This window comes from Prunus dulcis, chromosome 5 (genome assembly GCF_902201215.1).
Source record: "Prunus dulcis chromosome 5, ALMONDv2, whole genome shotgun sequence".
Taxonomy (NCBI): domain Eukaryota; kingdom Viridiplantae; phylum Streptophyta; class Magnoliopsida; order Rosales; family Rosaceae; genus Prunus; species Prunus dulcis.
In genome coordinates this window covers 17,481,701-17,494,083 of record NC_047654.1, presented here as the reverse complement: position 1 = coordinate 17,494,083, position 12,383 = coordinate 17,481,701, and the positions used below count along the sequence as shown (strand labels likewise).

The 12,383-nt window shown below is 36.7% G+C and overlaps 3 protein-coding genes across 5 annotated transcripts; 2 read left to right on the top strand and 1 right to left on the bottom strand.

Annotated features, from left to right (window-relative positions):
- The first annotated feature begins 1,110 nt into the window (after positions 1 to 1,110).
- On the top strand, positions 1,111 to 3,096 carry LOC117628753 (ras-related protein RABA6a-like). Its single transcript, XM_034361268.1, has 2 exons — positions 1,111 to 1,517; positions 2,559 to 3,096. Exons 1-2 carry the CDS (start codon positions 1,294 to 1,296, stop codon positions 3,007 to 3,009), a joined length of 675 nt encoding a protein of 224 aa, XP_034217159.1. The 5' UTR covers positions 1,111 to 1,293; the 3' UTR covers positions 3,010 to 3,096.
- A 2,258-nt stretch (positions 3,097 to 5,354) lies between these two features.
- On the top strand, positions 5,355 to 9,601 carry LOC117629243 (golgin candidate 2). Its single transcript, XM_034361771.1, has 9 exons — positions 5,355 to 5,765; positions 6,018 to 7,148; positions 7,297 to 7,407; positions 7,587 to 7,646; positions 7,993 to 8,050; positions 8,326 to 8,471; positions 8,586 to 8,711; positions 8,911 to 8,958; positions 9,059 to 9,601. The coding sequence occupies exons 1-9, from the start codon at positions 5,712 to 5,714 to the stop codon at positions 9,392 to 9,394; spliced, it is 2,070 nt and encodes a 689-aa protein (XP_034217662.1). The 5' UTR covers positions 5,355 to 5,711; the 3' UTR covers positions 9,395 to 9,601.
- Positions 9,602 to 9,632: 31 nt separating this feature from the next.
- LOC117629244 lies at positions 9,633 to 12,089 on the bottom strand. 3 transcript variants are annotated; one of them, XM_034361775.1, is made up of 10 exons: positions 11,825 to 12,089; positions 11,642 to 11,711; positions 11,351 to 11,418; positions 11,156 to 11,217; positions 10,885 to 10,966; positions 10,543 to 10,776; positions 10,282 to 10,410; positions 10,136 to 10,197; positions 9,939 to 10,055; positions 9,633 to 9,874 (listed from the first exon to the last, which is right to left on the bottom strand). In XM_034361775.1, coding segments are annotated over exons 1-10 (876 nt in total). In that variant the 5' UTR covers positions 11,876 to 12,089; the 3' UTR covers positions 9,633 to 9,873. The 3 variants fall into 3 exon arrangements, with proteins under 3 accessions (XP_034217666.1, XP_034217664.1, XP_034217665.1); XM_034361773.1 differs by having other exon boundaries at positions 9,698 to 9,854; XM_034361774.1 differs by having other exon boundaries at positions 9,698 to 9,848; positions 11,825 to 12,088.
- Between the last annotated feature and the right edge of the window lie 294 nt (positions 12,090 to 12,383).

Below are 12,383 nucleotides of genomic sequence, written 5' to 3'. Positions count from 1 at the left end.
AGTAAATTATGGCTTGTAAATAAAAATATAATTAAAAGGTTTGTCATAATGTTGAGTAGTTGAAAGGGTAAGGCTGGTTTTCAAGTGGAGGTTGCAGTTGCTTGCAGTGCAATAAGGCAAACTTACTCTTTTATTTAAGGAAATAACATGTGGTCCTCGTTCCTGAAAAATTAAAAAAAACAAACGGCTGGGGCAAATTTGGCAAATTTGTTTTCTAACCTAAAAGATTGATCTGAATCTGAATCCGATTGAGGAATTCGGTCATTAATTTGGAGGTGTCTGCCACATGCTTATCAAAAGTTTTGGACACCAGCCAGCCATAACTTGGTAGGTTTAAATAGTAAATTATAACTTCGGGTGGTTGTGGTGGATTGGAAAATTTCCCAATTAATTATGTGAAGACGAGAGATGAAAATTAATTTTTTTACATAAGATTGAACTGAAGAGGAGGGAAAAGATTCCGTGATGGTGAAATTTTTGGCAAAATTCAATTGAAGCCCAAACAATTTATTCGCTTCATTTTAAAGCCCAACTCAACTCATTTCTGTAAACGGAAATGTAAGCGGAGGCCGGGCTAATGTGGGCTGTCGCCTGAGTCCTGACCCTGTGGTGTCACGTGATTATGTTATGAGGTCCAATGCCAAGGTATTTTCTAATCATGCGAAATTCATATTAGGAAAGATTTGGAATTATTAACAAGCTTCAGATCACAAGATAGATACTAACTGCTTTCGGCAGCCATTGACATTCATGATCAAAAGCAACAGCAGCAGCTGATCCGTGATTAGCTTACAGCGTGTTACAATAATAGAGTGGAAAAAGACCGATGAGAAAATGTCATTTAAACTCGAAAAAATAGTAAAATACTGAAATTCTAAGTGAAAAATGTTTTACCCCAATTACCCATTGGGGTAATTTTGGTCGAAGAAAACTTAGATTAAGTTCGCTGGTAATGTGAGACCTCAAAAAAGAAAAAAAAACTTAGGGGTGCAGATTAAGTTTGGTCCTAGTAGTAATATGTTAATTAGACGCACTAAACTCGACAAGATGAGGGGAGCAGCCATCATGTCTTTTTCATTGTTGTCACATGTAAAGGACTCAGTACCCTCCAAAAGCAAATGCCTTTCATTTCATTACTCTCCCTCCCTCCCTCCCCCATGCTATCGATTTGGACTTGTTCATAGCTTATAACTTCAACTTGTATATATTATACATTTGAACACGGCTCTTCCCCAATTCTGATTTGCTTTGCCCCTTCCCTTCCCTTTCAAAAGCTATTGGTTTTAAGTTTTAATGTTGATGGCTGATTCAATTGATGAAGAGTGTGATTATCTGTTTAAGGCAGTTTTGATTGGGGACTCTGGTGTTGGGAAATCCAATTTGCTTTCCAGATTTTCCAAAGACGAATTCCGCTTAGACTCCAAGCCCACCATCGGAGTCGAATTCGCTTACCGGAACATCAAAGTGGGCGATAAACTCATCAAGGCTCAAATTTGGGACACTGCAGGCCAAGAAAGGTACTCATCATCTTCTTCTTCTCCTCCTCCTCCTCCTCCTTAAGTTTGATCATCTTTTTTCATTTGATCATATGATTCATATGCCAAAGAACATCATATAACTTCAGTTGTGTTGTGTTGTGTTGTGTTGCTTGGATCAACAAGTTGAACTACTACTTGTCATGTTACTCAATTTTCAAAACTTTCATATATTGTTTTTAAGTTTTTGTTTTCTCTTCTTTATGGATGTTTTTATGTTTCCCAGCTTTTGAAGCAACCGAATGAAATTATGGATATACAGGAAACACTACTCCTCAACCGTACCTCTCTTTTTTATCATTTGGTCCCATTAGAGTCAAAAGTTGTAATTATATCCTAATTAAATTAAATAAAATACTCCACCCTGGTGGGGCCCGACCTTTTACCTAAAACACTGATTTCAATTTTTTCCTTCTTTTTTCTTTCTTTGAGTCTACTACATTACAAAGCTCAAAAAAGCTTAAAGTTTGTTATCTGATTCCTTTGCTTGTTTCTTAGGGACGTCTCTGTTTTTATCGTTGTTGCTACTGATGACTGTAAAGCAGTTCACGAACCACCGCTATTAATATTATCATTAGGTGCTACTTAGCTTAAAACAATGGCTGATTGTTGTACTAATACTAGGCATAATTATCAATTAATTTCAACCCTACTTTCCTGCTTTGTCAACCTTGGATTCTTGAGGTAGATAATTGTTCCTTTCATTGCACCACAACAATTTATGCCGCAATTAAAGAAAAAGTATCGCCTTTTAACATGATAAAATAAATGAGGCCAAGAGACAAAAGATAAAGCAAGATATTATGAGTATTGTTCGATACAAGCTATATTAGAGGAGGAGAGATTCGAACACAAACCTCGAGTGCATGCTCTAATCACTTGAGTAGAACTACAAACCACCCCTTGCAACATCATCATGAGTACTGTAGTGTCAAATAAGAAAAAATCAAAGTGCATGGTATAATTATATAGATGCTCTTATTGTATTGAATATTAATGTTACATAGCTTTTGACGCACGCAGATTTAGAGCAATCACTAGTTCATACTATCGTGGGGCGCTTGGTGCCATCCTAGTTTATGACATAACCCGGAAACTATCATTCGAAAATGTGAGTAAATGGTTGTGGGAGCTTCGTGAATATGGTAATTCCGACATGGTTATTGTTCTTGCTGGTAACAAATCGGATTTGAGTCACTCTAGAGAGGTTACCGAGGAAGAAGGCAAAATTTTTGCAGAGACGGAGGGCCTGTGTTTCATGGAAACCTCTGCTTTAGAGAATGTGAATGTTGAGCGAGTGTTTTTGGATATGATTTCTAAGATTCATCAAATCACAAGCCAGAAAATTTTGGAAGCTAAACTGGATGAAACCATTCCAAGTCCAAGTCTTCATTCTGCAAAGCAAACCATCCACATTGATGACCATGAAGTTACGGCTACTAAACAACCTAGTTATTATTGTTGCTCAAATTAGATTGCTCCTCCATTTATACTCCAAGGGAGCTTCTTGTATACAAGAGTTTTGAGGTTGATTATTATTATTATTCTCGTGTGAATTTCATTTTCTTATTTTTTAAAATGCGTCTCTATGTATATATATAAAATAGAAACATAAAACATTATATATGGGATGGTTTCTTTAAACAAACATGGCTTGCCTCCTTAAAACTGAGGAGGATTCACAACAAATGAGATAATAACATTTGTAAAATTTGAAAAGAAAATAAAGTTAAACAAATTCAAAAGAAAATAAAGTTCAAGGAACTTGATAAGTGTCAAAAACTCCATTTGTTGTGAGGAGGAGCTCTTCCTCAATTTTAAGGTGTTAAGTTTTTTCCTAAACTAAGCGGTAACCAATTTAATATGGAGCACGACTTGACTCTTTAAAATTGAGAAGGAGCTCCTCCTTAAAACTCTCTTTAAACCAATGGGGTTTTGGCACTTGCCAAATTTTAGTAACATTGACAAAGTTTCATCGAAAAAGAAAATAGAATATTAAAATAATTTAACACGTGACAAAACAACATTGATTGTAAAGAGGAGTTGCTCCTCAATCTTAAGGAGTTCCTTTAATATGGGATATTGCTTGCCTCCCTTCCCTGTAAAGAAATACTCATCTTTCATGCCAGTCATAATTTGACATACATGTAAAAATAATTCATAAAAAAAGACCCAAAAAAAAAACTTATACACACATCACACTGATATTTACATAAATATAGAACTTCTACTTACATGATAAAAGAAAGAAATATTTTCCTTCAATATCATAGCAGAAAAGCTGAAAACGGAGGTTGCTTTTTGGGCTTTTTATATTTATATTGGCTTTATATAATGGCTTTGACTTTGTCTATGTTTTGTTGTGCTCGTTTGGGCTCAGGAGGATGTTAAAAGGAACCTCTTCTAGGTTCTACTTGTTGGGTTGGGTGAGCTCGTGAAGATGGCTTATGCCCGTGTCAAGTTAAAAAGACATGACACAGCTAAGTGGTAAGGGGCACTAGGAATTGCAGACGCATAGAAGACCTTCGAAGTAAGACATTGGGCATCCACCCTCGTCTAACTCCCATACCCAAGTTCATGTAACATATGTGATTGCATGAACTTAGGAAATGAGCTCTATTTGCGTAGTTAGTTAATGAGCTACTTATTATGTATATGAGAAGCATAAAATTCACAAAAGAAATCTTATGACAGAGGCTTTTTACTTCTAATGTCCTAATAAAGTCTTTTGTGTTTCATGATCGACACGATAAATTGACATTTGCTGATTATTGAGCTTGTTTGATGCGTGTCAGTGCCTTTACATCACCCTATGGATTGCATAGAACGACCTTATTGCTAAGATCGCTTTCATTTTTATCATATATAATTGAAATGCTTTGATGTATGTAACAAAAGATACAATAGATAATGAAGAAGGATGCTCTTGCCCATCATTCCACAAATATGAGTCAGTTTGTTATGCTATGGGTTTTTTCGAAATCATTTGCTTTGCGGTGTTTGATGCCACAACCAATCCTCAAGTTGGAGTTTCTGTTTAAGACTTTCACAGGGTGCTTTTCTAGTTTTAAGACTTTCTCAATAGGCTGCTGCTTTTATAAGATACTTATAAAATATATTAATGTTTAAACGGTATAGCCGCGCGGCTTTATTTTTTAAATTTATACAAATATTTTAAATAAAGTATAGCCGTGCGGCTATACTCTTTAAATGTATTCGAATATTTTAAGTAATATCTTATTTTTTTTCAATGACTTTAATTAGTAATTATGTTTTAATTATTATTTTTTAATAAATAATTAGTATTTCAATATTTTATTGATTTAATAAATTACTTAATAAATAGTAATTAATTAAATATATTAATATATTAAAAGTATAACCAAGCCGCTATACTTTTATAATATATTAAATTTTTATATGCAGTCTGTTTTTTGGTGTTCTTTAATTAGTATCTACTTCTTTTATAGATTATTTTATAAATGAAAAAGAAAAATTAAAAGCAGAAAAGAGAACTAAGATGAAAATTTTCTCTCTATCTACATTCAGATATGCGAACCTCTTTTTTTTCTTGAGATATTTATTTAAAAACCTATTTTAGCATGACATATTATATAAAAATTCATACAAAGTCTATTTAGATAGAAAAATTCAAAATTAATCACTTGTCATTTTTTAATTTGTTCTTAATGTATTTATAAGGATATATTATGTCATGCTAAAATGGATTTATTAGTGAAATCCTCCTTTTTCTTTGTTTACAGAAAAGTGAAATTTGTGTTAATGTGTTAGAACCCACCAGGATAGACAATAAGCTGCAACCAAACAACCCCGGAAGCACTAGACGTTCGTTGGTCGTTGTCATTGTAGAACACGCGCGTTAAGTCTCCCTCCCTCGAATAATCACAGCCATTAACCCTTACGGGACCCACGAGCAACCGGTTGTTCATCACCGAAATCAAACGGCGAGCCCATTCACTCATACTGTGTACCCGCCTGTCACTCGAGCGTTTTCACCTCCACCTTCTTCCTCCTTTCGACTCGCATCGTTCCCATCCCATTCCCCCCCTCCTTCTTCTTGCTTCATCCTCTGCAACATCAAACGCTGCGTTTCAAATATAAAAAATGCACCTCGAGTAGCTCTCTCCAGAAAAAAGGAGCTAAATTAGCACGACCATGGCCAACTGGATCTCCTCCAAACTCAGGGCCGCTGAAACTATCCTTCAACAGGTACAATTCTCTTCCTTCTCCTCCCCATATTATTATTGCTTTTAAATAAATTGGCTATTTCTCTTTTGAAGAAATGGAAATTTAGTCGAAATCAGGCCAAAATTTACATCTTATTCATCCAAACAAAATACCTTCTCTTGCAAACTAGTCGATCTGCAATTAAAGGTTTTTTTAAAATATATTTATTTTGAATATTCGATCTGTTTGGAATAGTAATGTGATATGCGTGTGATTGTGAAATGGACGGTTTAGATCGACCAGCAAGCTGCAGAGTCGTTGCGGAAAAACGAGAAGCCTCTCGCCGACGACTTGAACGTGGACACTCCGACGAAAACGGGAGGCAGTGTGCCTTTGAAGGACCAGTTGAAAAAGAAAACCATAGAAAACAGTGATTATCGTGGAAAATTAACCAGCGATCCCAGTTTCAACATTCTTAATAACACCAGTAACAGTAATGATGGTGATAAGAATAAGAATAATAATAATATTATTATTAATAGGGATAAAGAGATTGTTGGAACTCAGAAACCTAAGCCTACTCTTACTGATAGTGACTGGACTCAGCTCCTTAGTGCACCTAATCAGGCAACTAGTTCCACCGCCAGTCGTGGCAATGGTTTCCCAGGTGTTCGTGGTTTGAGGAAGGATGGCAGGAGGCAGGGCAGTGCCAGCTCCACTTCCAGCTTGTCGGTTTTGGAGGTTAAGAAGAATCAAAAGACTGGGAGCAATAATGTTCTGAAGTCGGGGAGGAGAGCAAGTGTTGGGGAAGGAAGTAAATTGAATGGTAAAGTAAGTGATGGGGAGGAGTCTGGCGTTTCTTTTTCGGATTCAGCACGAAGGTCTCCAACTGTTGAATTGAAGAGTGATGTTAAGATTTTGGAAGGACGAGGGTTGGATTATAGGGATATGGGATTCATCACTTCAGCAGAAACAAAAGACAAGGGAAATGAAGAAAATGGTGGACATTTTGATTCTAAGGAGCTTTCATTGGAGGGTTCTTTACAGTCGGTAAAGAAAAATGATGGCGGTTCTAACAAGAAGATAGGAGGGGAGAATGTGGGTGATCGGTTGAGAAGTACTGACAGAGGTAATCATGAGTCCAGTGAAGCGTCTAGAAGTTCTACCTCTGAGGACTTAAAAAGAAGTTTTACTTCGGTAAGTGATGGGAGCTCTGAGTCGGACTCAGGTTCAAGTTCTGATTCTGAGAGTGAGCGTGAGAAAGAGGAAAGAAGAAAGAAGAGGGAGAAGATTCTGGCTGAGAAAGCAGCAGCTAAAGCTGTGGAGGCCATCAAAGAGAGGGAAAATCTTGTTGCCAGATTAGAGGGAGAGAAGCAGAGCTTGGAGAAAATACTTGAAGAGCAAGTGAAACAACAAGCCCAAGAGGTAAGAATAAGATTACTGAGATTTTGTTGTTTTTATCATTCTTGTCAGATTGGCTGCAGTAATCCTGTCTTTCCATTTTGTTTTATCTAAGGCCATTACCTCTTGCATAAAATGCTATTACTTAAGTTTACCTACTTTCCTGCTTCAGGCTTCCAAGCTGCAAATGACTATGATGGAAACCATGGAAGCTGCTGATTTGGAGAAGCAGAAACATAATAACACTAGAATGGAAGTCTTTGCACGTTTGGCTAAACTGGAGGTGCTACAACCTTTTTCCATCTGATTTCTTATGCATTTTAGATCTTTTTTATTTCATTTTGAGTTCGTTGTTTTTCTCCACTAAATCTAGAAGTAGAAGCTCCCTGCTTCTCGAACTTTTTAGTCAGTGTTCACACATAGGTTCACTTTGTTTTCACTAAAGGTCAAAGTTTGTTGCAGGCTGCAAATGCTGACCTTGCAAAATCCCTAGCCACCGTGCAATGGAATCTTGAAGTAGAGGTATGACTATATCCTGATTCAAATGATTGGTGTGATACAATGAACCTCGGATAACCTTTTCAATTGAAGTTTTGAGCAAAAGATAATTGTCCAGTTGGTTTAATTGTTATGATGGTTCAAAGTAGTGGATGAAATAATATTGTAAAATCGTTCTGCTTCTGCTTGTCCTTAAACCATTCCTTCTTGTTTTTCCAGTTCAATTTTGTGGTTTTTGAAACCCCTCTTTGGCCTTTTAAGTGCCTTGGATGCACTTCCTTACCTGCTGAGAGCTCACAAGTACTTTTGTGCTTTTTGACTCTTGTTAACATGTTTTTCTTGTTCTTCCTTCATTCTTTTGGGAGTCTAGGTTAATGGAGTAGCAGAACTTCGACAGCAAGTCGAGTTAAAAGAAGTGAACCACGAAGGTATGTTTCCTATTCTGAAAAGGTATATTCTGTTTATGTGATATTACTTACAACTAATCTGAACATAAAAGATTTAATGGCACCAATTGTTTTCTTGAGAGTTGATTCCAGGGTTCAGGCAATAGTAGATAGCGAATATATTGACTTCTTTATTGGCCTCATATATGGCATATGGTGTAAAGCAGTGAATAATTTGCATAAATTCTGAACATTTCAATGTTATGTTACTGGGATCTTGGTCTATCATTTTTTGGAATTCTTTTTGCTTCCTGTAGAACTCAGGAGGAAGATCTCCGATGCTCATCAAGCAAAAATATCTTTAAAGAAAGTAGCAGCTCCAAAAGGAGTTGAACTTGAACGAGATATTTTGGTGGCAGAATATGCTTTTGTAACTGATAAAGTTGGGAGATTGCAAGATAAGGTCAGAGTATTTCATTATATTGTTGCAAAGTTGTGGTTTTTTATTTTTCATATCTTGCCTTAATCTTGTGATCCCCCATAACCATTAAAAAAGAAATCACTTGTTACATTTCAGGCACAGAAGCTGGAAGCAAACATTGAAATGACAAGGAAAGAGATAGAGGAGCCAACAGAAGTAGAAATTGAGCTCAAGAGAAGGCTTGCTCAGATGACTGACCATTTGATTCATAAACAAGCCCAGGTTTGTGATTCCAAAATCTTTCTTAATTCCCTTGGTTCCTTCAAGTTTTTGTCTGTTCACATAAAAATATAAGACTTATAAAATATATGGGTTTGGCTTTATCACTGACTTGTATATATCTGGAAAGAACCAGAATATATTCAAAAAAAGTCTGGTTTATTTTTTGAGAAACTGTCATGTATGATTCTACTTCAACCAGGTTGAGGCTCTTTCCTCGGAGAAAGCAACTCTTCTGTTCAGAATTGAGGTACGTTGATTCTACTGATAACTCTTTCGTGATGAAATTTTAATGCGCAAGATGGATCTATGCGCAGGAGAGAGGCTAATTTAATCTATGCATCCTGCAGGCAGTGTCAAGGTTGCTAGATGAAAGCAAGTCCATGACTGAAATTTCTGGTTCCTTATCAAGGGACATAGAATCAGGCAGACCTTTGTTTGAAGACAGGATCCGTTCTGGCAGGAAGCACCTGGGTTCAGCGCTTCAGCAATTGGATTCTATTTTCTTGGCCGGAGCAGTGTTTTTGAGGAGGAATTGGACTGCAAAATTATGGGCCTTGATTTACTTTGTATGCCTTCACTTCTGGGTCATTTATATTCTTGTGTCCCATTCTCCAGCTTCAAATGAGATCAAATCCGGGGCTGTCATATCCTTGGAAAACATTAATGACACTGCAGGTGTATAGTATAATATAATTTGTTTTTAAATCTTTTTTTTTTTTGGTTCATTTCCTCAACTTTTATGAGGTATCAGTTACCTGGGGTGTGATTTGTGCAGTTTCCCCCCCATACCTAATAATACATAGAGGCAATGAACTGAAATTGAAAGGGTAGGCATGTATTATTTACACGATGAAAATTTTATATATGTTCACAGCTTGGTATTATGTTAACTCTCTTTCTGCTTGCTCATAAGGACGGCGATAGAAAAATTAAGCATTAAATACAAATATTGGAAGTGGTACAAAGCAATTGCTAGCATAAAAATCTTGAGGTAGCAGCTTGAAACGTTAATAAATAATAAATAATAAAAAGTCGTATTCCATTCAACTGTAGTTATGATAATTCCAAGTATTACAAAAGAATCAAGTTCTAGGCTAGCCAATCTTCAATCCATCGCTTCCTTCTAGCCGGCTTGTTCTACACCTTGCACAGATGGCAAATGTCTGACAAATTTGGAACAATTTGGTAGGTGAGAAAATAATACTTTCTAACAGATTGTAAACTCACCAGTTTGGCTCTTCTCGAGGAAGATTACGACTGTAGAGAGGAAATTCGAAGAGAAAAGTTGCTTTGAACCACAAGGGCAAGTTCTTGTATATAACCGGGGGTAGCGGAATGAGAGGGCTGAAACAGAATGTGTTGGTCTCAGTTACTGCAATTCATACTCAAAACAAACACATACCAAAATGAAACCTGAGGTTAACCTAGTTGTTCTTTTGTACAGCCTATATTCGCCCACATTTCCAAACTTCTTATCGGCAGACTCCTGTTATTGTTCAAGCAGACATCATTAGCAACTCTTCAAGTGCTATGTATTTTGCAATAACATCAGAAGAAAGAGGAAGCAAACCTCAAGCAACGGTATGCCGCTGATGAAAAGAAGCAACAATGTGAGAAAGATTGGTCCAAGAATCACCAGCCACTCTGCACCTTTTAATACAGGTGTGGAAGCCACAAATACTCCCCACCAAAGGAATATCTGAGCACAAAATTTATCAAAGTTCCATTGAAAATTTGACAGCATGAATGCCAAAAAAAAAACATTTTGGTAACGGGTTCAGTGCAGCATCAATTCTAAGTTTGTGGCATTGAATGCCACTTCAACACTAACCTCGCCAAAATAGTTCGGATGTCGAGTGTATTTCCATAGTCCGGCATTGCACCACTTTCCTCTATTTTGTGGAGAACTTTTGAACGTCAGTTTTTGCTGATCAGCTGTAGCTTCAACTGCAAAACCCACAAACCATATGATCCATCCAATTATGTCCTGAGCTTGGCGCGATGGGTTTCTGTTGCTTGCATTAACAACTGTTACAGGCAAACTCACAGTCCATACCCAGACAGCCTGCAGAAAAATAAGGTTGCTTCAAGAATCAAATAACTTTGTCCTTCGGAGAACAAGCAGGACACAATTCGGTCTAACAAAATCCGGAAGCAGGGAAAGGTAGAAAACCTGAAATATCCAGAAAATTGCCAATTTTCCTATATTATTACGCATTTCATCAAAACGCCGGTCCTCTCCCCATTGCAAAATCCTGACCAGGAAATTGCACGAGTATGAAAATCATGATCGGATTTTGATAAACACAAAAGCAACACAAAAGAATCACAAAATAGAATCAACACACAAGCAAGCCTGCCATTCTTTAAAGGAGAAGGTGAGAGGAAGAAACAGAAATTAATAAGATGTATGATACAATGCAAATGCTTCATTGGTTATGCACCTCATCAATAGAAACAGTCCCAGGCGAAGACCCCATATTACCACAAGCAAACTCAACACTACCTGAAAAAGAAGAGCTGCAAACTCAATACTGTGACACACACCTTAGGCATAATAAATTTGACATGAAAAAAAGGAACTATGATGAAGAAAACAAACGTATTTTTCTCCTAGGACGATGCAGAAGAGATAATACCTGTCTAAAATGCCATGAGCCCTTGACAACCAAAGTCAGTATAGCAAGTATAACAAAATTGGTACTTCCTGTAAAAAGAACAAAAACATAATCAGCAAGTAAATACAATTATACAAATTATGTCATAAATATATCAATCATGTCTGAGCAAGCATTTCTTGGCAACCAAACAACCCAATGATTTTCCAATTAGTATTGATATTTCTCTGTTTTTGTTGACTTGCGTTTTGATTGAGCCACCATGAAATTAACAACCAAATTCTCAGGAAATAAATTCAGAGAGAAGTATACCGGCGAAGTCAGTGATTTTGTCGAACTTGAGAAGAGCAGTGATTATGAAGAACAACAACTGATACCCCACCTTGAAGAAAAAAACCACAAAAACACTAAATTTAAAAACTTTCAGAAAGGAAATGAAATCCAGAAGGAAAAAGAAAAAACCATAAAGAGATAGAGAGATAAGAGCATAGTTACAGTGACAATGGCCGTGAGAGCTAAGAAATGGGAGTCTAAGACTGTTCCCATGAAATTGTACTGGGCTTGGCTTCTTGGCTTGCGGCCTGAAAAAAGGGGAAAAGCTCTATGCTTGTTGCTGAGATATCAATCCATAAAAGTGTTTGGGCTCTTTCTCTTTGAATGGGAAAACTGTGTGGCTGCAATTTTAACACCATTACTTTCCTCTCTTTGGTGTTCAGTCTTGAATTTTGACCCTTCCAATTTCCAATTTCACTGCGCGGTCCCTCTCTCTCGCGGAAAATTATTCGCCGTGACATTTTTAACACCATGCATGTGGGTCCCTCCCTCACGAAACGTGATGCATCCACTTCCAATTGTACCTGGTCCAGTTTAACTCTCAGAAAACAAGGTTGTGTTTGGTTAGGAACACGACAGAAGAAAAAAGGGGATATTTTGGGAAAAATTAAAGGAGAGAGAAATATTTTGAAAAGAAGTTAAAATTGACAAAAATGCTCTTATTTATTTTTGGATTTCTTAGAGAATCTCTTACATTTGCATGTTTTTGGTTTGAAAATTG